The 26,118-nt window shown below is 40.0% G+C and overlaps 3 protein-coding genes across 4 annotated transcripts in view; 2 read left to right on the forward strand and 1 right to left on the reverse strand.

Annotated features, from left to right (window-relative positions):
- Nucleotides 1–5,747: 5,747 nt before the first annotated feature.
- On the forward strand, nucleotides 5,748–9,434 carry masp2 (MBL associated serine protease 2). 2 transcript variants are annotated; one of them, XM_026154106.2, is made up of 6 exons: nucleotides 5,748–5,856; nucleotides 5,927–6,149; nucleotides 6,242–6,419; nucleotides 7,409–7,540; nucleotides 8,722–8,918; nucleotides 9,155–9,434. In XM_026154106.2, exons 1-6 carry the CDS (start codon nucleotides 5,849–5,851, stop codon nucleotides 9,332–9,334), a joined length of 918 nt encoding a protein of 305 aa, XP_026009891.1. In that variant the 5' UTR covers nucleotides 5,748–5,848; the 3' UTR covers nucleotides 9,335–9,434. The 2 variants fall into 2 exon arrangements, with proteins under 2 accessions (XP_026009891.1, XP_026009892.1); XM_026154107.2 differs by having other exon boundaries at nucleotides 5,786–5,856; nucleotides 6,027–6,149.
- Nucleotides 9,435–11,295: 1,861 nt separating this feature from the next.
- dffa (DNA fragmentation factor, alpha polypeptide) lies at nucleotides 11,296–18,551 on the reverse strand. The gene is made up of 6 exons (XM_026155149.2): nucleotides 18,348–18,551; nucleotides 16,940–17,098; nucleotides 16,678–16,832; nucleotides 16,370–16,574; nucleotides 13,125–13,252; nucleotides 11,296–12,602 (listed from the first exon to the last, which is right to left on the reverse strand). The coding sequence occupies exons 1-6, from the start codon at nucleotides 18,436–18,438 to the stop codon at nucleotides 12,378–12,380; spliced, it is 963 nt and encodes a 320-aa protein (XP_026010934.1). The 5' UTR covers nucleotides 18,439–18,551; the 3' UTR covers nucleotides 11,296–12,377.
- A 1,833-nt stretch (nucleotides 18,552–20,384) lies between these two features.
- Nucleotides 20,385–26,118, forward strand: part of pex14 (peroxisomal biogenesis factor 14) — a 45,273-nt gene continuing 39,539 nt past the window's right edge. Inside the window, exons 1-2 of the mRNA XM_026153687.2 lie at nucleotides 20,385–20,489; nucleotides 22,432–22,482. Coding sequence (XP_026009472.2) covers nucleotides 20,454–20,489; nucleotides 22,432–22,482 — 87 coding nt within the window. The 5' untranslated portion in view covers nucleotides 20,385–20,453. The remainder of the gene's footprint in view (nucleotides 20,490–22,431; nucleotides 22,483–26,118) is intronic.

The raw sequence follows: 26,118 nt of genomic DNA on the forward strand, positions 1-26,118 counted from the left end.
AGTCCCACAGGCTAACCAAGCCCGATAGGACTCCTTCTTCAGCCTGGTGGCTCCCTTCACCTCTGGTGTCCACCATTTGGTTCGGGGATTACCACCACAGCAGGCACCAACCACCTTGCGGCCGCAGCTCAATGCAGCAGCTTCGGCAATGGAGACGCCACATAATGCAGCATACATGCAGCATACATTATGTGAAATTCTTTTGTAAATACATTTTGCTAAACAATGTTTAGTGCAGTGGCACTTTGGGGTTGTTATGTATATCTGTAAAAGTATAAGTGTATAAGTCTATAAGTATCTGTACACTGTGTAAGTGTTCACCAAACAGTGACACTGTAATCGATTACTTTGACTTAAACAATTACAATGTAGCTTGCAGTGAAGAAGAACAATAAATGTGTTTTTGTTATTCATTTGTTTAGTGTTCATGAACAGCCGTTTTTGCCACCTTACCATGTACAGTGAAGGTCAAAAGAATAATATGATAACTTCGAATTAATGTCTGTGTTTTCATACATGAGCGAAGCTAACAAGTGCAGCAGTCCTGACAAAAACCACCCACAGGACAAGATTTTGCTAGCATGACTAATGACTTTCATTGACCTAATTTTATTCACCCTATAAAAGAGTCAGACTTGTATCTTGTGATACAAAGAAACTCTAAGCCAAATTTTATATTTTTAAAACATTTACATTTTTGTGACAGCATTAAAATTGTATTGCTTTACCATCATTTAGTTTGACTCATCAGTCTCATCTTTCAGCTTATTTGTTGCTGAACATTGGTGAAGTATTTGCTCCCTGCAGTTATTTGTGTGTTCACACTTTTGTATTTGTTCCATTTCCTCTTAAACCACCCCACGGAGAAAATTGAAGTGAGTCCTTAACAAGAAATCACCGTAAGACATTTCCAGGTGTTTTTTCTTTTTCCTTTTTTTAAAAATCCCATTTACTGTTCGCCCACACACAATGAAACATGAACAACAGCAACGTTAATGGAAACATTAAACTGAACCTGCTGCTCTTCTGCTCCCCTCAGAACAAAGACAAATGTTAATGTGCTCTATGCTGACGACAAGTCCATCAATTCTATTTCTTTAGCTCCTGAATATCTGGCCTCGAGGATTCAAGAGGAGTGTGACAACAGAGTGAAATTCTGGAAATGTGAGGTGGGGAATGATATCTGAAACCTTCCTCTCTGTTCTACAAATTGAAGTGCCTGCAACATTTTACATCGCTGCGCTGTAAGACGGACAAATGAGTGAATGAGTATCTGACACCGATAGACGTCATGGCCTATCTTTTTTTTTTTTGTCTTTAAATCATCTGTTATTTGCTACAGTTGTGGAAGCTTAAACTTTCTATGTAACTACAGCGGACGAGCAAATTACAGTGGATTAACTCTACATTGTTCCTTCGTGCTCAAATCAACTGACACATCCCCACTTATTCAAGTCCTTAATTACAGTTTACAGCCGGTGGGTGGTTGGGACTGCTCTGATTGCAGCCGGTGGAAAGGAAAAAGAGGATCAGAGTGTGTATGAAGATGGCACAAGGGTGTCGTAGTGAGGGTAAATACACTCACCAAGTATGCTAGCATGTCTAGTAGTATAATTTGTTCACACAAGATGTTCGTAGAGCTACTATAGCTTGGGAAAACTGTGTTAGCAGCATGTTGAGATCACTGAAGTGCCAGCAGAGAGGGGTGTAAATATTTGGTGTAAAGTATTTTCTCCTTTTCCTCTTTCCACCATCTGGTATTAGCACTGAGCTCTCTCTAAAGCTCCATAACTGCCACATGTTGACTCTCCAGTCACTGTCTCTTGGTCATTTCAACTGACTTTCTATAAGGATGCACTTCATTACTGCATGGCACAGCAAGCAGGTGGAACAGTGCTGTGAGGACGGTGTCTGTCTTGCGCGCATGGCCAGTCAAGATTTGATCATGCTGAAATCAAAACAGCCTCAGCTTTGTGTCGCTGCACGTTTTGAGTGCATGCTCAGCTTTGTGTGTGAGTAAATTATCTACGGTACATGCACAAACGCAACACTGACCTGAGTCTCGCCGATGTGCGTTTTTCATGACGCACGTGTACAGTACTTGCCCCAGTAATAATATGTATCCTGAAGCCTTTATAATATTTGTATAATGAGTGCATTAAGGATGGGAATCAGAGTTGCACAATTAAAGCTACATGTAAGCTCTTTGGGCAAACCATAAATCCTTGTTTTAAAACAATAAATAATAAATAGAACCGCAAATAAACAAACTGCACTATTGGCTGATAATATTTTTATTTAGTCATTATTATTTTTTTATTTGTAAATAAAATGCAGATGTATTGGCAGTAGCATTTATAACAGCAAAGAAAGCAAAGAAGAGAAGGGAGAAATATCCCTCAACCACAAAATGAGTATTGATGTGTAGTTTGCTGACCACAGGGGTCAACAACAACAACCAGCATGAGCCAAGCAAACAAATAGAAATGTTATGAAAATTACACTTTAACCTTTAATGTGATGATCCTTTTTTAATCTATGTATAATTACTGCCTCCAGTCCACTGCCAATCAGAACAAAAGGAAACTTTTTTCACACCTAAAGGCCGGACCCTTAGGATGTTAATAGTATGGTGAGGTTAATTTTTCATATTTCAGAAAAGGCAGCAGATAACCGCCCAAGACTCCCGAAAAAAATCTGTGTTAGTCCCGTCAATAAAACAAACAAGCAGTACATTATGAGGGATTAGCTGTCTTGCAACTTTTAATTATTGCTATGGCATTTCAGTGCCAGTTGTTGCAGTGTCAATTAAAATGTGGACTCACTCTCAGCAAAGGCGTAACTTAAAAAAATCCTTTCCACATTAAGTGACTGACTTAGCGATTTACATTGTCTTTTTGTTTTCTTTATTTTTGTAACACATTGTTGTATATTTTTGGACAATGTCAGCTTTTGGTTTGGGACATGTTCAACAGGTATGCCAGTAATCAATGTGTTTAGTGAAACTGAACTCAGGTTTCCAAAAAATGTGGTTAAACAGTTTTCATTTCATTCACAATTTAACAAAAGGGGCAATTACTTTTCATAGGACCAGGTAGGTTTGGATAACTTTTCTCCCTTAATCTATGACATCTTCATTTAAAACTGCATCTACTCTGGTTATCTTTGTCTAATATAAAAATCTGTTTGATGATCTGAAACATGTAAGTGTGACAAATATGCAAAACATTAGGAAATCAGGAAGTGGGCAAACACTTATTCACACCACTATACATGTAACCCCGTTACTGAAATCTATTTAGCCAGGAAAAGGGAAAGACAAAACTGTGATTGACCTGACAGAGACAAAGAGACATTTAGTCCTGTGCTAACACTAATGGTAGACCATTGGTCAGCCCTATTTGGACTTTGTATTTCCCCAAGCTTTTCTGACCAGACTGTGTGTGCAACCATTTCAACTCTGTTACATATTTTACCAGTAGAAGACAGATTAATTTCAAAGTTTACCTGATTTATTTATCCTGGAATTTCACAGCCATCAGAATCCACAGGTACCATCTTTTTCAGCGAAAACACTTATGCTAGCACTGATTTGCACCCCTGTTAAATATATATAAAACAAACACAGAGTGGAGGTCAAAGCTATTAGCTAGCGAGCGCCAATATAGAGCTGCATCCATAAACTATATGGGTGCAATGCAAAGGCTTGGAGACTGCTAAATAATGCCAAGTAGTAAAATACCAGAACTTCATTCACTAAAATTGAGGCACTAGCATTCTGGTGTTATTTGCCAGTGGAAGGCCACTAAGGCCCAGTATCAGATAAATAATGATATTTGAAACTGTATATCAGGCTAAACTACTCCATGATCAAAACTTAAAAACACTTGGCATTGCCTTCAACTGTGCTGTATCTATTTAAGAAGCCATACCAAAGATTAAAACTAGGTAGAACACTTTTAAGCCAACAGTGAAACATTCACAGGGGCTGACGAAATAAGAACACTATCAGGTTGTTTATAGTGTTATGATAGATGATGCGGCTCCTTGGAGAGTAACCCGAGTGAAAATAGCCCAGGATTTTTCTCTATTTTCACCTCCAATATCCTAGTGGGTTCACTGGAAATAAAAGCTCAGAAGCTTGAAATTAATAATTAAATTAAATTGTACTCTCAGAGACAAAAAAAGAACAAGACCCCAGGTCAGGATGAATCAGCGAGCATAGCTACTAATTGTTTATTTTCATAATGAAGTTAGTCAGAGGGTGTCATTGCTGTTGATGCATCACACTGGATTCTAAAAGCCTGAGTGGCAGCAGGATGATTTCCAGCAGGAGAACATCTGGCATGAGCACACACTCCACTGTTGCCCAGCATTATGGCTTGCAATTAGGAAAACAACAAGGTAATGGTTGAAAAAGAGTACTATCAAAAAGGTGCGAAGGGAACTTAACTTTGATGTTTCATGTGGATAATTATTGTAATTCACTTTGAGTACTAGCCATTAGAGCTTTAATGTTAGGGAAAATGTGGGTTTGGTTATTATAAGCAGTTTATTGTACAACTGTTGCTGGGTGAAAGGCCTCAGTCCCTTCTGAATAACATCAATATACATATTCCATCAAAACAGCATGAATACGCTGCTATTCCCTCATTATAATAGCTTTTACAATGATGTCTGACCCAAAGCATTTGGCGAAGTGCTGAAAAAAACTGATGCAATCTGGTTTCATCCGCCGGGAAACTGCTGTTGATGTACCACTGAATGTTTTCATCCCTGATGAAGTAATTAGGTGCAAACAAAAGGGCCAGCCTGGTAAATGTTGTGGGTATAGTGTATTTATTTTTCTGTGGCTTTTATTTAACAACCTCGCAGCTTAGCCATTATAAGAGCAGCGTCTAAAATAATTAGTTGTCTAAGTCTGGTCAGCATCACTGTCTAAACATTTGTGTGTAGTACAAGGGATATTTGATTGAGAGTGATACAACACTTCGGCACAGTATATATTCAGTTAATTCAATTTTATGTATATAGTTTCAAATTAAAACGACAGTTGCTTCACTTAATATCGAGCAAGCACTTGGCAACAGTGGAAATGAAAAACTCCCCTTTAAAAGGAAGAAACCTCTGGCAGAACCAGGCTCAAGGAGGGAGCCATCTGTCACAAGTAGTTGGGGGTGAATGAAAAAGAAAAGAGAAGAGGGAATCAGGAGAGAGAAGTAAAGAAGAATCACTCATTGCAATAAGGGAAGCCCCCAGTAGCCTTGCCTAGAACAGCCTGATAATAATGTCAAGCCTAGAAGTAATAAATGCATTAACTATTTTAAGTTAGAGGTCATTATGTCTTTAAGACATCCATGCAATTTAACTAATTGGTGTGTATCATGTGGCTTCATTTAGAAATAAAGCTTGGTATCAAATGTATGCTGTGCCTTCTAATAACCTAGCCTAAGGGAAGCATGTATAATGTAAATAGAACTGGTCCCAGTACAGAACCCTGTGGAACTCCGTAATTATTCTTAATGTGTAAAGACAAGCTGGAGTCTATTAGAGAGATATTATTCACTGCAGTGCAGTACTTTTAATACATAGGACATGTTCTAATCTTTGTAGTAAAATATTGTGGCCAATGGTATAGAATGTCTCATAGAAATGAATCTGCTGTCATACATCCGTTTGATTTATTCCAAACTGAAGAAGGTGGAGAATGAAAACAAAGTGATCATGTGTCTCGCTCACTTTGTTTACCTAAATGTCAACCAGGCAGGACAGCTGAGTTCATTTACCCCCAGATTAGTGAAAGCAAACCATTTCTACACAGGCACTGTCCGGGGAATGAGAACCCAACATGACCGGGTGAGTGCTAGTTTTTCATTTTTACAAAGCAATCCTTGTAACTGTTGCCATCACACCTAATTTTTCCCAGTGGCCTCTATGTTGTTGTTCTTTTTTCTCTACTCCATGTCTCGCTGAGTGTGGAAATGACAGGGTTATACGGCAGCTTCACCTCTCCCAACTTCCCCCAGCCTTACCCTGACAACCAGCACGTAGTGTGGAACATCACTGTCCCAGATGGCCACAGGGTCAAACTCTACTTTACCCACTTCAGCATGGAACTCTCAGACCAGTGTGAATATGACTACATCCAGGTACATGTAGGAGGAAGTCAGCATCCCATTATGTGCACTGACTTGGCATCAGTAGCTTGCTCACTAAAAGGCCTCTGACCTTGTCAAACCAGGTTTTGGCAGAGGGGAATGAAACCTTGCGGTTCTGCGGAGAGGAAGGGAAGAACCATGAAAGCACCCCGAGGAATACAATCATCCTGTCAGCCCGAAACCTCATGTCAGTGGTCTTTAGGAGTGACTACTCTAACGAGGGACGATTCACCGGCTTCCAAGCATTTTACACCTCAGAAGGTGATGCAAAATAGTGACATTTGTTGCCAGAAGGGAGACACATTTTTCTCAGCTGTAATTACACAGAACAAAGAGTAGTGAGGTTTCTACTGAAATGCAGTCTTCACAGGTATATGCAGCAATTTTTTAATTAATTCACATTAATAAAGTCAGACAGCAAACTACAAATACAATGTAATATTTAGAAAACAGCAGGAATAATGCCCCACATGAAGAAATTATTTTAGAAGGCTCTTAATTTTATATATAATGTAACTGTTATTTATTTATGGTGCTTTCATTACAGGCCCTCCTCTTTATCTTCTCTTGGGATTTAAATGACTCTGAAGTTAACAAAAAAATGTGTTTTCCCACAGTTAAACTGTTATTTTAATTGGTTGCAGTGGCACACCCGAGAGACTTTTGCAGAGCCTATGAAAAAACTGTTTTTGTGATCATTGTTTAGTTTCAGCTAATTGGGAGTCAGATTTAGCATGAACCAGATTCATTTAGTTTCTGTGTAAGTTTTAACAGTAAATCAATGGTTTTCAAACTTTTACCCTTGTGCCCCAGTCCGGAAGCCAAAAAGACCCCTCACTGATCACATCCCCACTTCTTCTTCTTCTTCTTCTTCTTTTTAAAAAAAAAATCAGACATCCACAATCAGAACCATCAGAAGAGCATCAGAGTGTGTTAACTTAGCTTCAGTCCAGTTTTCTCTTGGCTTCCACACTCCACTCCACATGTTTTGGCTCTATACTCCACCAATGGGACTCCACAGTTGGAGAACCACTGCAGTAAATGCACCTGAGTTAGAAAAGTGTCTTTTATTTCTATCTCTAACAAGTTTTGAAGGCCATGATGGCATATGCACTTCAGCGCGATGTAAATCAAGGAAATAATCATCAGATTGCTTGGTAGGCTAAAGGTTTTAGCAGATTTATACGCAATCTCAGGTGTGTTCATGGATGGGGGAGGGGATGCATATTTATTGATTTACTCTGTCACAGACATCAATGAGTGCCTGTCCAAGGTAGAAGGGGAGAGAGTGTGTGATCATTTTTGCCACAATTACATCGGTGGCTATTACTGCACGTGCAGACAAGGATACCTTCTCCATGACAACAGAAGATCCTGCACAGGTAAGAACGATACAGAGCAAGGCTCAAGAGGCATGTTTATCTGAGCTCAATCACTGTGGGTCAAAAGCTATTTAGCAGGGTGCAACGTTAAGAACTTGGTATACATTGTCTGACTATATTGATTTGTAATTAGGGCATTTCTGGAGCTAAACACGCTACTGCTCAGATCTTCTCAAATCTGAAACAGCAAACACTATTTACAGTGAAGAAAAGCAGGCGTCTGACCTCTTTGAGACATTAGCAACAACGCATTCAATTTGCCTGCATTCACTGACGATGTAAACACATGAAATGGCCTAATCTTTCAGTTGGCACAGCAGCACACCCCAGAGTGTCTTTGGGTTTTTTTAAGGCCATTAAAATACGAATAGTTCCTTATCAGACTTTTGAAGACGAGCATAGAAATGGGATCAGACTGCTGTGTTGTAAACTTGTATTTAAGTCTAATTGTTCTCATTTGTCATTCAAAATGCTCTCATTATTCCCTACTACGGCAGGAAAAAAAACATGTCCCCCCCCCCAAAAAAAAAACAATTTGGTGATATTTCACACAGGGCACACACTTGCCGGTGCTCCGTACTGGATTTCATTTTGTCATAGCTGGCCTGTGCTCACTTATTTCAGACTGAAAAAGCATACTGATGCACAAAGTAGTTGATCTCTGCCAGCTGGTGTAAGGCGAGGTTAATTACTGTCGATTCCTGAGGGAAAAGCGACTTCAAAATGGCATTAAAAATTGATACCTGTGTGCAGCACTAATAATGTACTGACACAAGGTAATTAATCACAATTACGAGCTGATGTGCCTTAAATTATTATTCTTTGCCAGAGGAAAAAGGGTGACAAAACAAATCATGCGATGAATAGGCAAAAATGATTATCTGCCTACAGATTGTACTAATTATATGAATTACAGCAACTCTGCCTCTTTGCAATCCTCATTTGTTTTTGTCTGAGGCAACATCTGCACATTTGCTGGGACAAAAAGGCAAAACCTAAATGAATCTCATCATTTATGATGGCAGGAAATGTTTCAATTGATGTGAAACAATTATTTTGTTCTAATCAAAAACTCTTTAAAGCCAGCACTTCAGAACCCAGCAGCTGTCGGTACAGCTTTACAAAATGGTTAAATCAGTGCCTCAAAATGATCACTTTTAGTGCACGAGTCTCCTTCGCAGTGCCGTGCCAGAGCCAGGTGCTGACGTCTCCTTCGGGGGTTCTGAGTAGTCCGGGTTATCCGAACCCCTACCCACCTATGAGCCGGTGCAACCACACCATCCGTCTGCCAGAGGGCTCCAGAATAATCCTGAACTTCCTGGAACCCTTTGACATAGAAGGACATCCAGAAGCCCCCTGTCCGTATGATATGTTGAAGGTCAGTTGTGCGACTCCAAAGTCTGAACACACACAAGCTAATGAATGAGCAATGTATTCCTCCTCATGCTCGTGGAGGTGGTTTTGCCACTGACTTGTCCTGCTTGGGTGATATACTGTATAGCTATTGCGGTTTCATGCATATTTAGCCAGACATCAGTTAGGACTCAATCATGCTTGCTTATTTATTTATTTATTTATTTATTTTTAATTCTATCTAATGTCCCGACATGAAAGATTTCAACAGCTGGAAAAGAGTATGGGCCCTTCTGTGGCCCAACGCCACCAGATCGGATTCACACGGGAAGTTATGACGTGCACGTTGAGTTCAGGTCCGACTCTAGTGGAAAAAACAAGGGATGGAAGATCAAGTACACCAGTACCGAGGCAGAGACCCTTTCTTTGACTTCAGACTGATGGCGCTACAGTTCACGGACTCTGTTTCTAATTGTCCTTATTTTGTGTAAGATCTTGCTATTCTTTGTTACATAGACAATAAAAAGAGATTAAAATAAAACTGTTGTATTATTTAGATCCTCTTTGCTCATTACAATAAATACTGTGTCCAACTTTTAACCTAACAGTGTGCAGTCAGACGAGCATTTTCATTAACTTGGGTTTCCTCAAATTGCTGTGGGTGATTTCAGTCATCCTCTAATCTAGCCAAGGAATTGAAGAAATAAGAAAATCATTTAAGATGGTCTAGATGTCAGTAAGTCTGGTCCAATAAGCGCCGTATGCTAGTCATTTAACCTTCATACATTATGCAGCTTGTTCTTAAACAATCCCGGCTACGCTCCTCTATCAAAACAATCATTATAGGGTTATTTAGTACAAAGAAATGACTTATCCACACAACATTTCCTCCAGCCGCGTGCCCCTCAGATGGTTCAAAAGTGCATGTCTGAAGGTGTCAGTGAGTGACAGAAAAATACTTGTGCTGATTTATTTTTATTGTTTCTTCTGCTCCAGTGTTTTGATTTCCTTCCTCCTTCTCCCGCAGAATTAGGTCAGCGCAATTTTTCAGTGAACGTGTGACTTTCTTAAACCACAGTTTGTTAGCTTTGATTGAGCTGTTTTTCCCAGGCACATATTTTGTAGTTTGTAGGCAACAACCCCGAGCATGATGTGTAGCTACTGACCCACAGATCACCTCGTCATTTTCAACCCAACAGAAATACGAGGTCCTGTGTGGACATGTGCGCTGTAAACTGTCAGCCCACGCGGGATTAAGGCTTGTTTACAGCATGAAATACCAGACAGCCCTCGGGGCTCCTGTGTGCTTACCGAGCAAACCTGCAGTTCTTACCTGAGCGCCGTTAAGTCATAATCTAATGCGCATGGAAGGTGTAAGACATGACGGAGCAATTGACCGCTCCTGTGCTCTCGCGCGCTCACTCCTAACTGTCCAGCCTAGTTGGAGCTAATTCCACAGGAATTACGCACACCATGAAACCCATTAACCAGCTGTTGAAAAATATCCAGCCGCAGCACGCTGCCAGTAGGCTGTCAGGCTTATAGCTAATATGCCCATCACTATTACACTAGTGCACGAACTCAGTTAAGTTTCTATAGAGAGAAATATAAAGTCTCAATATCAGAGACTGCTGCTTTTTTGTCATTGGTAATAATGTTCCTGACCACGCATACTCCTTCACCTTCACTAATAGGTGTTTAGAGTCTTCAAATTCAATATCACTAAGGAGATCCCTTGGTTTTAAGGCCAAACGCTACTGCTGTGTCACTTTACAGTGCAAAGCCTTTGAGGAAATCTCAAAAGTACTGAACTTTTTCCTTTTTTTTTTCCATTTGGATTGTATTGGATTCTAAATGCTTTCAATATCTGTCACAATAATGTGGGACAACAGCACTATGGAAAGTCTGAAGGCAGATTTAATGAAAAAAATAAAATATAAATCCCTCCTCCACCATGTAACATGTATAAACATGCACCACCATGTACAATTTCCTTTAGCTACTTGTGGAAAATTAATATGAAACAGCCTCCTACAACCTGCAGTTTTTCTTGCTGATGAGCTGAGGCACAACTTTTTATTTTTTTGGGCATACATGGACACAATACCGAGTAATTATAAGCTGCTTACAAATGCTGCACTTAAAGGGCATCTAATATGAAAGTACAAGCTGGCAGTGACATTGTAATTTCCCCACAACACGAAAAAGAAGAGGTCTTTCTGTAAATTCAGATCCTTCATTTGTGCTCATTGTTCAGGACACAGATGACAGGCATGAGAAAAGATACATCCCCATGAGTCACATGGACACTGCACACGCTGTCCACACCCTCTTACATCACACTGCCAGCAGACTCGTGCATAATAAGCTACAATGTCTCACACACACAGGGGTCATATGAATGAACATGTATCTAACTTTTTATTATTAAAGCAATGAACGTGTCTGTGTAACCAATTCAAACATATCTGGCCAATTTTGGCCCCCCCTTTGTATTTATTCCCGTTTCTGCACTTACCATTATTTATGAGGTATTTCTTCTCCTCTTTCAGATTCCATAAAACATCACACAGTGAAATTTCGCATTAGGATGCACAGTTTTGACAAATATTTCAAGATTTTTCAGCACACTCATTAAAAAATTCCTTGACTTTTAATGCAGTTTCCAAAAATAGCTAAAAAAAATATGACTTAAAAATGCATTAACAAGGCAATATCAGGATGACCTGGATACCAGATTTTCACTTTAAAACAGCAGAAGCTAAATTATGTGTTTAGCTTACTCTAACTAATTAAAAGTAACTTTTTACCTGCGTAAACTGAAGATCTAAAAATCTCAAATGCGGTGCATCCCATCAATCATAGCAATAGTTAAGGGGCAGCAGAAGGCAAAATTTTAAAAAAAGAAAAAAGTGTAATGATGACTATAAATGTAACAGGCAGCCTTAAAACAACAGTTCTTCATTTTTGGAGAAAAGAAAACATTTTATTTCTTTCTTTTTAAACTTTCTCACTGTGATAAAGCAAATAAATGTGAGTTAGATGAGAAGACCCATTTTATTTAAATACACAACAGTGAACCTTGGACTTTGGCCTAGAGGCGCAGCAACTTTTCTGTCAACTAGCGAGGTTGCCAGAAGTAAGAGAATCTCCCCAAATACTGAGTTATAGCTTTAAGTTTAGATTTGTTTATCTGTAGTTATTCTCACAGCATGAAACACAAAATAAGAAACCAGCTAAAAAAAAAAAAATAGACCCAAGTGGTTAATGTCTTTGATAAACATGACTTGTGTAAATCATCCAGCTTCCTCTTGAGGCAAAAGCATTCAAGTGGTTTTGAAATCTTACAAAGTGTCAACACTTGGGATTCATGTATTCCAGCAGTTTTGTTATTATCAGTAACGCAGGGCAAAAATCCTACTCTGCTGGCCCCGAGGCTGGTAGTGTGAATTCTTATCAGTCTGTGCTCAGGTAGAGTCTCGGCCTAGTTGCCGCCTTGGGCTTGCTTTTCGACGCCCTCCTCCTTCCTCTTCTCGCTGGACTGCTGGCTGCCGCGCAGCTGTGTGTTGCTCCTGATGGATTGCACTGCCTGAATCTGCCGGAGACGTGCGGTCAGCTCAGCTTCGCAGGCCTGCAGCAGCGTGGACGTCCTCGCTCTGTCCCAGCCCAGCACCTGCTCCATAGCTTCCATCCCTCTGGCCACTACCATCTAAAGACACACAGACGGGAGCTCCATATAGTGGATATGGGAACATATGAGGCGATACACTGGCTTGCCCTACTAACATAAGTTTATGAATGCAAATGGAGATGGCTGACAAAGTCTTGTGCTTACACTGTACCTAAAGTAAATGGGATTATATCAGAACTGATGACGCAGGGGTGTGTTTTAAGTGTGTCAGGATGGGCAGTTTCACATGCTTGCTTTGATCATTTTGCAGCAGACTCACTGGGGTGTGTTACGACAAAAGCCTTACAGCAGAAGGAGTGACGTGGGAATATGATGACGTAGGATCATTGAAGGGAGTTGCCCCACATTGCTGCGATATGTAAATGCACCTCATTTGCTGGTGCCTGTCTAAATTTGCAGTTTGAACTTCTTGGTAGTTCTCAGAAAGAGTGGATTCTCTGCGACATTTACAATACAACAGATGTAAAAGTACACATTTGGGGTGTTTTTATTTGCTGATGCTTTGAGGCAGACTTAATCAGAGTTGTGTGAATAGGCTACCTGCAGATCCTCAGTGGAAAGCCTGGTCTCTGGCGATGTTTTGCCTTTCAGGACCATCAAAGTCCTGGACATAAATCCAGAAGCAGAATCCACCTCCATTCCATCTGGCACATCCACATCCCCGGCACCTGAGATATTGAAACAGGTTTCGATACATTTCAAAACATTTTAAACATAGTAAATGATTATTTCAGGTGGGGTTATTAAACAACAACAACAGGTCCACCTAGTGACCAAAAGATAGAAGTGCAGCTCTTCCCTCATGAGAAATTAAGAGAATGAACCGATAACAAATTCAGAAAGAAAAATAATACATGTTAACTAATAACATCTGCAGTTGTTTGAACCTCCTTCACTTAGAAATAAAAATACATATTTTAAGATAGAAGGGCAGCAAAATAAATAAACTGTGTTTGAATGTGTGTTAATGTTAGATTGAAACAGGCATCGAAATAAAAAAGCTGCTTGTATGAATGGGTGAATGAGGCATGTTGTATAAAGCGCTTTGAGTGCTTAGGTTGAGTACAAAAGTGCTACATAAGAACCAGTCCATTTATGTCTCTTGTTCTTAAATATAGAGAAAGTTTATGTATGATTTTCACATTTATTGTTTTCTCAAATTTTCTGATTTGACCACCCCTCCTCGCTGGCTAAAGTTATGTCAGTGATGTCCCCGACTCTCATCTAAAGAACTACATCTGGGGCCATTACCTATCTTGAGGGCTTCATAGTCACGGGACTATATTGATTATTTTGCTGGATGTATTCATGCATATTGATCACATCTATTGATTACATGTTTGTTACGCAGAGGGAACTGTATAAGCACCCTTTTCAAATTAATGGTTTTTTGTTTGTTAAGCCACATAACACTGACCTATGAATCATTCAGTCATAAAAAGGTACCTCACTCAAGGGATGAATCTTGAGTTACACGTGTTGTGTCTACACATAACAGACATCTTAGATGAGCATCAATTTTAAATTGTATCTTTGGACACTTTGTTACCACAGCCTGTCTCAAAAACACTGCATTTCCGTTTATGCTTGCACATTTCAATAAATTGCTGTTCCTTTTTCCATGTTCATAGTGAAATATGAAGAATTGACTTTGACCACCTTTGCTCTTCAACACAACCTGAGCTCTGTTAGGCAGGGATCACTGTCATGCTGAAAAATGAATACAATCAGATCAAGGATTGATTGTGGACTTTAAGAGGACCAGGAAAACCTTGACCCCTGTTTCAATCCAGGGGGTCAATGTGGACATTGTGGAGGACTATAAATACCTCGAGTATACATGGACAATAAACTGAACAAAACATTGTTGCACTCTACAGGAAGGGCCAGAGTCATCTCTATTTTCTGAGGCGGCTGAGGTCTTTCAACATCTGTTGGATAATGGTCAGGATTTTCTATGAGTCTGTTATGGCCAGTGCCATCCTCTATGCTATTGCTATTGGGGCAGCAGGTTGAGGGTCACAGATGCTAACAGACTCAATAAAGTGATCCGCAAGGCCATTAATGTTGTGGGGATGGAGCTGGACTCCCTTAGGGTGGTGTCTGAGAGGAGGATGTTGTCTAAGATAAGGACAATGCTGGATAATAATTCCCACCCACTCCCTGACTAGCCACAGAAGCATGTTCAGTGAGAAACTGAGATTACCAAAAGGCACCACTGAACGACACAGGAAATCATTCCTGCCCATGGCCATCTCCCATCTCCCTCAACTCCTCCGCCTAATACACTGTAAACACTGCAATAGTTACACACAACAGTTAAATGTCAATCATATATACTTCACCTGTGTAATATTCTTGATATTTGTAATTGAATGATTTGTATTTGTTAGTACTATTTCTTAAATTTGTAAACTTTGTAACATATTGTATTATTTAATTAGTTTAGTCCGTTACTGTTACTGTCTTCGAGCAACTGTAACCCACATAATTTTTAAAGTACTCTGATTCTGATTCTTTCCAGACAGTATTACATGGTGGATCAAAAACTAACTTTTGTGTGTTCATAATTCTATCATTTTTGACACGATCCCCAACACCACGGGCTAAAATGCAGCACCAAACCACGACAGAGCCTCCAGTGTGTTTTATAGACACTCGGTTTTGGACCCCTCTCCTGATGCCCTCTGTGGACACTGATGACAATATGAACCAAAAATCTCAAATTCAGATTCACTCCATAGGATCTGCTGCCTGTTGATTTTCAGTCCAGTTCTTGAATAATTTGGAATATCTCACCCATTTCTCCCCTTTCCCTTCCATAAGAATGGCTTCTTGACTGCCACCCTTCCACTGAGACCATGTCTGATGAGGCTTCTGTGAACAGTAGATGGAACAACTGATGCACCACAGAAGCATCTCTTACACCCTGTGTCAGCTCTCTGATTTGTTCTTCTATTTCTTCATGACATGACTTACATAGACTGTTCATCTGCTGTAGATACTTTGGACAGTTGGCGGACAAAAAAAGTGGCAGTTTACTCAAATGTTTTAAGGACATACTGCACACCATGCTAAGAAAAGCCAAAGCTTTGGCAAGTTTTTGGCAGTCACCATGTTGGCACATTTTTACCTTTGGCATTTTCATTGATTCAACTAAAAAAATTGAAACAAATGATGTGTTTTTGCCTCACACTGCTAGTAACAAAGCGCCCAAAGATTCAATTTAACATTGGTACTTTGCTATGGTGTCTGTTATGTGTAGACAAAACGCTGGTTCATCCCTCGAGTTAGGCACCTTTTAAAGCTTGTCTCATAGGTCAGCTTTAAGTGGCTTAACAAACCTCTCAGAGGAAAACCTTCCCTAAAAAAGGTCAGGTACAAGGACTGAAAATGAGTAAAAACAAAAGCAGCCAATGCACAAAGAAAAATGTCAAAAAAGCTTCAGAAAAGCTGAAGCTCAAGGCTTCAGCGTTGGAAAAACTGTTGCTCAAGGCAACCTAGAAGAATTATAAAAAAGTCAGGCTCATTGGAAGCAAAATATAAAGAAATAAAAGGTGGCTCCAGACTTTTGCACAGTACTGCAGTTCACGGAGTTTCTGTATCCCAGTTTGAATAATGACACAGAAACAGCTTTCTATGCAAGACTTAACTTGTTACAGAGTTTATATTGTGTATCCGTGTCACACTACAATAATCAGGAAATCTGATTTTCATATCTTTATCTCAACAAACTATTTCCACACGGTAAACATGGCAACCACCTCAAAATGACACAGCCGTACCTCCCTGAGAAGGCGGACTTGTTTCTTCCTGTTGTCTGTTCTCCAGCTCCACAGTTTTCAGGTAAAGCTGGAGCAATTCCTTGGATTGCCGCTCTTGCTCTCTTCGATCCAAAACCCTCTGCAGCGTCTCCTGGAGCTCTTGGGCCTTTTTCTCTTGGAAGCCCAAAGCAGAGGCTAGTTCAGGGCATGGGGCATCCACTAAGGTCTGAAAAAGCAAAGCAAAACAATAAAATACAATTTGCGGCTCCTATTTTTAGATTGATTAACACACTTATCGCTTTCTTATACTTGACATATAATGTTGGTACCTGTAGGTCCGCCTCAGACATGAGAATAATGGTAGTCAGGTCCTGCTTCAGCTGCTGAGCCAGTTCATACCAAGGTGCTACAGTACTGGAGCTGTCCACAGTATCAGTCTCCAGCATCACAGAATCCCTAGCCATCCAAGCTGTGCCACCATCAACTAAAAAGTAAATATCAAATCAACACAAGGTGGTGCATTCCCGGGATATTAATGATTGATGATAAAAAGGATGCAGAAAAATGTCAGATAAAAGTAAACCTGCTTACTCCTGCAAGGTGGAGACCACCTCTCTTTGTCATTCAATAGCATGAATTTTGTGTTTGAGGGTAAACACAAAAAGTAAGCCTGATCTTCTACTACTGTCCCATCATTCTCTAGGACCACTGTGACTGAGTCACTGGAGTTGAACCCAAGACACTGTCGACCTGTTAAAAGAACAGAGAAACTACAAATATTATAGTGTCCCAGATTATTTTTATACTTCAAAGTGTTTAGCCATATGGTTGTATCCATCCAGCCGATTCAATATCCCAGCTGACTGTTGTGGAAAGAGGTGGCCGCAAGTCCAGTTTAGCATAACAAATTAACCTCACATGCGTGTCTGTGGACTGTGGGGGGGAACCAGCAAATCCAACACAGATCCTTCTCTCTGTGAGGCGACAGTGCCGCCCATATTTCAGAGGAAAACAATCAGTATTAGTGTATCCCATAAGCCAAATATTCAAAGCAGTAATACCTCAGACACCACCTGTTCATCAGGTGATTCAGCATACTTCCACATGTCAAACAAGTCAGTCCATTTAAAGAGTCACCAGCCCTTTCATCAAAGCTGCTCCTATTTGCAATACAAAACATGTCTTACTTCCACTCGCTTTTAAAATTGTACAGCTATAAATCAGCACCTCTAGTTTAATAGTGCCCCAGCTCAATATTTCATATACAAGTATTTATTTATGTATATTGAATAGGAATAAAGGCAATTTATAACTTTAAGCTAGCTTTAAAACCAAGAGGGGGGTTTTCAGATAGCATCCTAGTTTTGTCACTGGCAGTTACAAGAGACTTTATCAGAATCAGAAATACACTTCTAGTATCTTCATGTAGGTGGCTTCAAAATCAAGGACCCAGCCTGACCTCCTAAAACTCTGCTGACACATAACAATCAAAGACGTAGAAACACTTTTATTAAAAACCTTTTTTTTTAATTAAAAAGAGAAAAATGGAGAAAAAAAAAAGTCTGGGGGTAACGCCTGGTGACTAGCCTTCTAGGAATGAGCAGGAAGAGCAATGACTTTTCATGTTTAGCTTCTGCAAGTTTAAACACGATGGATAAAAATGGTGATGCTGCTTCTGCTGCCACACACGACTAGATAAGTAAGCTTGTCGACAGCAATAGCAATAATCACCTCAGTTGTAATGTTAGTGCCTCCCAACACTCTCACAAATCACTGAACATATGAAGTTCTTTCACTTTCGCAATATGAGACCCCGCTTTTAGCGCTCAGCACCAGTGCAAACTAAACATTTAAATACTGCACCCACAACGTTTGACTGCGTGAGACGGTACTTCACGTAACTGTCACACACCCGTTCAACATTAATGAATACATCGCTTTTATTAAAAAGAAACTCTAGCATGATAAAGTTCAGGAATGTAAAGTCATGACAACTTACCTTTTTTCTTAAGCTCATCTATGGAAAGAGCTACTAGCCCATGCGTTTGTTGTCGTGTGAAATTGCACACCTTACACGGTTTATCCGTCATTGTAGTCTGCGTTTAGAGAAGCAGATTTTGTGCTTTCTTATACCTTAATACTGACAGTTATCGTCAGCAGCTATCAACTGCTACCACTATCCCCGAATACGGAACTGCCGCCGTGCCGCTATGGCATCTGGGATATGTAGTTTAGCACATACATAGAAAGAACTGCCTTTGTGTTTACAGTTTGAATATAACGCTATAACCTCTATAGCGGTAATTTGAGTGTATTTTAAAAACATCTTTTATTAACTATTTTCAAGCTCTAGACATAAGAAATATGAGAATAATAACATGTCCTTCCGAGCAGCTCCTGTTAAAAAGCTCAAAGGTGGACTACCGCAAATGACCGCTAGATGGCGACCAAAGAAAGACAGTGGAGTTCAGTTCTTTCTTTTTTGTTTTTCTTTCTTAAATGCATTTGGTTGGTTAATTGCGTGGTGAGAATAAATAGCTAGGGAGTAGGTGGAAGAGAGCCTGGAGAGGTGGAGGTATGGTCTGGAGAGAAGGGGAATGAAAGTCAGTAGAATCAAAGAATGCGTATTTGTGTAACAGTGAAACCAGGAGTACAGATACTGAAAAGTGGGTGGGTTTAAATAGTTTAAATACCTAGGTTCAGCCATCCAAAGCAGACAGTACAGGCTGAGTGGAGCGGGTGGAGATGATTATCAGGGGTGATTTGTGACAGATGGATAGCAACAGTGGTGAAAGTAATGGTTTATAAGATGGTACTGAGACCTGTATGGTTTGGAGACTGTGGCACTGACACACACACACACACACACACACACACACACACACACACACACACACACACACACACACACACACACACACACACACACACACACAAAGGAGGCTGAGCTGAAGGTAGCAAAATGTTGATGAAGATGAAGATGTTAAAATTTTCATTACGATTGACCAGAAATTAAAAATCAGAAACTAGAAGTTAGAAATGAGTAGATCATAGGGACAGCTCAAGTTGAGCAGTTTGAAGACAAAGTTAGAGAGGCAAGGCTGAGATGGTTTGGACATGTGCAGAGGAGGAGAAGTAGATATACTGGACAAAGGATGTTGAATATGGAGCTGCCAGGCAAGAGGAAAAGAAAAGAATCAGAGAGGAGGTTCTTGGATGTAGTGACAGAGGACATGCAGAGGGTTGTGTGACAGAAGTGATGCTAAGGATGGGATGAAATGGAGGCAGATGATCCGCTGTGGCAACCCCTAAAGAGAGTAGTTGAGAGAGAAAAGAAGACTGCTTTATATGGTTCAAAAATGCACCACTTACATCACCTGAAACAATCATTTTAATACTGTAAGTCTAGCATTTAGGGGTCTAACCTTTAGGGGGTTGCTGTAGCAAATGACTTTATAGTTTTATTTATTTATTTTTATTATTTATGAACTACTGTAAATAAATAGTATCTTCTTGCTGTGAATTCATTAAGTATTATGGTTTCTGAAGGGGCCCTGGGCAAAGACATATTAAGCTATTATCTGGTGGCTGAATGCAAATCCGTTTCAACAAGTAGGGACTTACCACACCTCGTGACTAAGCTGTTGGCTTTGTTGTATAGATTTTTTTCTTGTTCTTTAGGCAAAAGGGTGTGTTCAGCTGAGGAAACGATGAAGCTGACATTAAGTCTAAAAGTAGAACAGGCTCTAATATGACAAAAACAAAACAAACAGACAAATAAAAACAATTTACAAAAGAGAAGTTTTCTTGGCAATGAAAGAAAGACAGTCATCAACATTGACCATGGAGAGGTCTCAGTATAAGATCTACTGAAGGTGTGTGAGCATGAGAATGTGCTATGGGGAAGCTAAAACCTAACTTGGTGTGCTTTTAAATTGTAGCGTTTTAATAACAGACAGTAAGAATAGTGAGTGATACTTTGGAGTTAGACTTATCCTGCAGTGTCCCTTACTCACCTGCAGGAGGCAGTAGTGCATCCTAAAACATGTTGCGTGGTAGAAATATACCAGAATAAGAAGAGTGGCAGAAGGAACAGAAGAAGAAGATGGCATCCAACGACCAAGCTGAGGCAATAACACAGGTCTCTATATGCATTAAAAGCGGTTTCTTTTTAATGTCCATTTGCGGTAGTGAACTGTTTTAGATATTTCGGGGCCTTAGATGTCTTAACGTTGGCATCACGTGCCTGGAAATGCTCATCAAGTTAGAGATTAGCATGCCTGCTAGTTAGCATGCTAGCTAGGTTTCGAGGCAAAAGTTGTCACTGAGACATGAGTGTGTTTACAAGTGGGCAGGAAGGGGCGTCATTTAGAGTTGCCATATTGTGTCGAAAATAATATGGCATAGTTACTATATTTGCCATTGTCATCAAACGGTACAGCTGTACAATTGCATCTGAGCGTGTAGCCTCGTCTTACTGTGTGCAGATAACTGTAGGTGCAACTCAAAGGTCAGTGTAGGCAAATAAACCTGATGGTCTCTGTTGGGTTGCAGTCACAGTGTTATCTTTGAACTCACCAGCCCCCCAAAACAAATGTCATCGAACGTTTTTATTCATGTATGTCACCAGTGACACCTTTACTTTTTGCATATACGTTTATATATGCTGTAGAGAAATGCAAAATATTTTTATGTACATATGTGAGAGATGCTTAGTTACACCTTAAACACCTTAAATACATTTTTATTGTTTTTAAAATTCTCTAAACAGTAACTGTAGCTCAGGAGGTAGAGAGGGTCATCTACTAATTGTAGGCATACAGACTGTTGCTCAATTGTGCTTGCCCAAGTATCCTTAAGCAATTTCCTAACCCAAGTTGCTTTCTAATGTGTTCATCAGAATGTGTGTGAATGTTCCATAGAAAGTGCTAAGGCCTAGAAAAAAAAGTGTTTGTATGAATGGGCAAATGAAGTGCTTTGAGTGCTCACATAGAAAATGGTAAATGGCCTGTATTTGTATAGCGCTTTACTTAGTCCCTAAGGACCCCAAAGTGCTTTACACTACATTCAGTCATCCAGCCATTCACAAACACATTCACACACTGGTGATGGCAAGCTACAAAAGCACTAAATAAGAACCAGTCCATTTATGTCATTAATGTTTTCTTACCCAATCTTGTGGAAATGAAAAATAGCCTTTTTTAATTTATTTATTTTCCTGCCGATAGAACAAAATCTGTCCACATTCTACTACAAGCACTGCTCCATAAACATCACAGTGAAATGGATACCCTTCAGTTTCCACAATCAATTTATTTGTGTTGTGAATTTTCCCTTGTTCACAATTTCTACAGTTTCCCATCTGTTACTGTACATAGGGAAATGTTTATGGAGTACAGCATGAAGCTAAACTCTTCACCATGATGAGAACAGGTTAAAAAAACTTCTGAGTTATGACAGTAGTTAACTTTTGACAAAAGCTAACAAGAAGTTAGGTAGGTAGGTAGTTTGATGCTTGCAGCTGTTTCTAGAACTCTTTCTTCTCTGTTTATTACATACCTGCAGAATCATACAGCAGCACAATTCATCCAAAAGCTTTTCAAATGCACGAGAGTTGCTCACATTTATGTACCTGACACCACAGAAGTAACTTCAGTCACAGTAAATTATCCCCAAAATTCAGGCAGTTTTGATCAGGATCTAGCAGCAGATAACACTGTGTTCTGTACTTCACACAGGCTCTGACAGGGTTCAGTCTCTAGCTAATGGGGATCCTAATAAACTGAGCAATTTTTAAGTGTAAGAGTTGCCTGATCAGTTTGCAGAAATGTGCCAAGCGTGAAAGAGTGCTCAAGCACTTTGTATAAATGTTGTTGATATGCCTGAATGAAGCCTTGAGGCCTAGTATTGTAAAAGTGTCCCATACCTGAATAACCGAATACTGTCACTTCAACAGATAAAGCCAGCAATGTTACATACCCTGTGCTTGTAAAGGGCGACCATAGTTACCAAGCTTCAAAGCGACATTACTTCTGTTTTCCACTAGATGGCACTCTAATACAAATGTTTGTTTATGTTCTCAGCCTGGCCTTCTGCCTGGAAAAGAGGGAGCACGTAGCCCCAGAGAAGAACTGGTAAGAATTTATTCCTTAATCTCAATTACATGAATATTGGTAAGGAAACATTGACTGTAACCACAAAAACATTAAATGAAGCTAATGTAAGTGAGAGCTGGAAAGAAATAGCATCTTGGATCAAACGATGCAAATATTAAATTACATTTCCTGTAAAGAAAACAAAAAGCAATGAATAAGGTATCATAATGGCTGGAAATAATATTTCAGATATTCTCACATGGCACACGCTGTGATTCTTAATACTAGTGCTCAGAAGTGTGGATTTTTCAAAAACTCAAGTATTCGTGGGATTTTGAAAGAATGAAAATCTAATTTCTTGGCTTGATCTGGTGATGCATAGTTGAGGAAGATTATGATGGTTTTTCTCTCCCCCCCACCTTAAGATCTGATAATTTAAAGACTTTTATTTGGCTGTATTACACATTCCCCAGGGAGATCCAGTATTAAAGGCTTCCAATTAGCAGACAGTCACTTTATACATCACAATGATGTCCCCAAGCTGTAATGAGAGTATACTTTATGTTCTTGGTCTTTAGAGAGGAAAATGGTCTATTTTAACAGCAGCAATGGGTTCCACAGTTTCTTTAATCATGCATAGCATAAAACTTTGACTGCACATCTTTGTTGTTCTTTGTTTATCCTTTTAGTCTGTGTCAGAAATGGGTCGAGAAAGTTGCTCATTTGGAGTTTCTTCACCATGTAGACTCCTATGCAAACACAAAGGGCACTTGAAGGTGTTGTTCCCTCAAAAGGGTGTTATAAGGTGGTGTTTAACAAGAATAAATGTCAGTTTTTCTCTTCAGTAATGTGCAGAGTGTTTATAAGGCATGCTTGGCCCAAGCGATGACTATAACCAGGAATGTTTGGTAATTGCTAAGTGGGATGGAATCCATCCCAGGTACACTCACTGTCCTTGTATAGGCACAGCATGCAGGTTATAGACGTGCTGTATTGTTCAGCCTACATGTCTCAATGTCATTCACCACCATTCACTCTTCATCTTCCCCCCATCATCCCTTCATGCCAAGGCTAATTTAATCCTGGGGTTATTGATTGTGGGAGCATTCTCCCAGGCTTTCTTTCAATTTACTTCAATTTCATCATCCCAGTGCGCTTCAAGACTGTCTCCTCAAAAAAGGGAAGAAATTCTTGTTATGAGGAATTTGAGACCGGTTGACAAGTCCCACCACCACCCTCACTTCCAACCCCTTTTCTCCTTTCTCTTTTTGATGAGCTGCTCTTTCCCAGTTAAGTGGATTATTACAGTAGGGATAATTCTTGTCACATGGCATTATTTGGATGAGGTGAATAATTGAAATTTGTGTCTGAAAGGATTTTATCTGGATGAGAGGAAAGGGAGTGCTGGCAGGGTTGGAAGGGCAGGAAAGAAGAAAAAGCAGTCTCTCTCTCTCTCACTCACACACACTCACACACACACACACACACACACACACATTTGCATAACATCTATGTGCACATGTGCATGTCAGACTGGGGACACCAGTCATGTTAACAGGTTCTGACTCACCTCGCCCAGATCAGCCGGCCCTGGCACACTGCACGGCATGGACCCTCCTCAGTGGCAGGAGGGTCCAGCTCAGGGGTCGGTGCCACAGCCTCTGCCACTATACCAGGCCAGACAGGGATATCTGGACCTGCAGGTTAGAGCGAGAAGAAGGGGTGGGAGAGCCCGCGTGAGTGTGTGTTTCATGGTTGACTGGTATACCAGTCGCTGCCAGCCGCTGCTATTGCCTCTGGCACTGCTGTTTGCTCACTCTTACCCCGACTACCTCCATCTCAAATCCCCACCCCCTCCCACTCATCCCTGCCATGACCATTACCCCAGCCAGTCTATTACTAGTCTTTCCCCAGTCTCTGTGCTCTCTCTCCCTGTAGTGACACCCTGCGCTTACCACACATGACGATGCTATTAATGAGCAAAGATTCCACTGACCAAATGAAAATACAGGAAGGAATTGGCAAATATATTGACTTAATATAGATATTTTGACAGGTTAACCAGATCTATTGGAATAAAATTAAAAGTCACTTCACCAAAATAAGCTGCATTATAGTTTTTATGCATTTATATTTTAAAATGTTTACATTTCTTTTCTCCTGTTAGAAACTATATGATATGAAAGAACAGTTAGGATGAATTTGGCTTTGTACTTGTGTACTTTAAAGGTACATTTCTTTTTTTAAGTTTTTAATTATTGTCCTGAATAATAAAGTTAAAGTTGTATATTTCTTATTAGAACTCCTGCTCCTTAATTTCCTTTGAGCCGATTAACTCGGAACTCTTTGGAAATACTCTCACTACCTCGGATCACAAACTAAAGGGTCATGTGTCATCGCTAAATGCAATTCTTACAGATTTAGGTTACCGTTTACCCCGTTCTTTACTCTTTGCACTGAAAAAAAAATCCAACCTCAGTTTAAGAAGTGCATATTTGTTTGTGGGTATGAAAGCGTGTGGTTTTTTGTTTGCAGTAGGTGCTTCTGTACCCTTTGCACATGTAGACACAGATAGTGTGAACTGGGCGTGTTTTATGTGTTTAGGTTTGGGGATTTTAGTACAGCAGAGGGAGGGGGAAAAGAACGGTAAGAAGAACATCCCCGGTCTCACAGCAACTTCAAAAGCTCTCCTTCCCCAGGATATTAAGCGACTGTGATGAAAAATTTAGCAAGCGTTAAATAAGCCGCTTTGAAGTGATCTGTTTTGGCTCAGCAGTCTCCAAATTTCCGTAGCCCCTCTGCAATAGCCATCTCGCTACAGAGAGGGAATAAAAGGAACAGTGTGTTAAGTGCAGAAGTTGTGGGGGACCTGGCTGGCTGGCAGAGGACCTGCCAACAGTAATTGGTGTGGCCAAAGACATGAAGGAACCACTGCTGTCGCTGTCCCCTTTTGTTGTTCTCTGGATCGTTCTCTCCTCATTTCACTTCTCCCTTCCCTGATGGGTCTTTTGCTGAGTCCCGTGAGTTGCAGGCAGACAGATGTTGCTCATATGTTTGAGGGTTTTTTTTCCTCGCATGTGCGTGGGTGTAGCACAAATGTAACACAGTGGTGATACCAGGAAGTCAGAGGTTACTCTCGGGTCTTGACTCAGTTATTTTTTGCCCTCAATGACTTTTCCCATGGAACATGTGTTTAAAGGAGATGTCTCCTTTTAATATCAGTTTACCCTAAATATGCATGTATGTGAGTGAGTGTAGAAATCTTTTGAAGATTTCTACAAATTAACCTAAAACTGTACATACAGTAGATTTTTTTTTTTTTTTACACTTCAGCCACCATAAAGCAAAGAATAACAAGAAGAGAATCTCTAATTTGACAATCATATTTCAATTCATTTCACATCCATCACTCTTAAAGCTATTATTTAAATTTTTTTTCCACAACTCCAGGTTTCAACATGCTCCAAATTAATTATTGGGGCAGAATAAGAAATGGGAGCCAGTAATGAGCCTGCTATAGTAACTCCATTCTGTCAAGGAACTAGGCTACCATTTAGTTAGTCAAGGGATCCTTCTTTGAGATTTTCCTTTTTTCCTCTTTGCTCATTACTTTAATTGTAATTGTAATCCTTTATTGGAGCTGTCTGCAGTAAAGGAGAGTTATGGTCCGAGTGG

The sequence above is a fragment of the Astatotilapia calliptera genome, chromosome 20, assembly GCF_964374335.1.
Source record: "Astatotilapia calliptera chromosome 20, fAstCal68.1, whole genome shotgun sequence".
NCBI lineage: Eukaryota > Metazoa > Chordata > Actinopteri > Cichliformes > Cichlidae > Astatotilapia > Astatotilapia calliptera.

Excerpts from the sequence above, each read along its gene's own strand:
- masp2 (XM_026154106.2), top strand. Across the intron at positions 7,541-8,721 it reads CAACAGAAGATCCTGCACAG|TGCCGTGCCAGAGCCAGGTG; the intron begins GTAAGAACGATA and ends TCTCCTTCGCAG. Across the intron at positions 8,919-9,154 it reads GTCCGTATGATATGTTGAAG|ATTTCAACAGCTGGAAAAGA; the intron begins GTCAGTTGTGCG and ends CCGACATGAAAG.
- dffa (XM_026155149.2), bottom strand. The coding sequence starts at position 18,438 with ATGACGGATAAACCGTGTAAGGTGTGCAATTTCACACGACAACAAACG. Across the intron at positions 13,253-16,369 it reads AAGTCCGCCTTCTCAGGGAG|GTGCCGGGGATGTGGATGTG; the intron begins GTACGGCTGTGT and ends TCAATATCTCAG. Across the intron at positions 12,603-13,124 it reads TTTCCACTGAGGATCTGCAG|ATGGTAGTGGCCAGAGGGAT; the intron begins GTAGCCTATTCA and ends GTGTGTCTTTAG.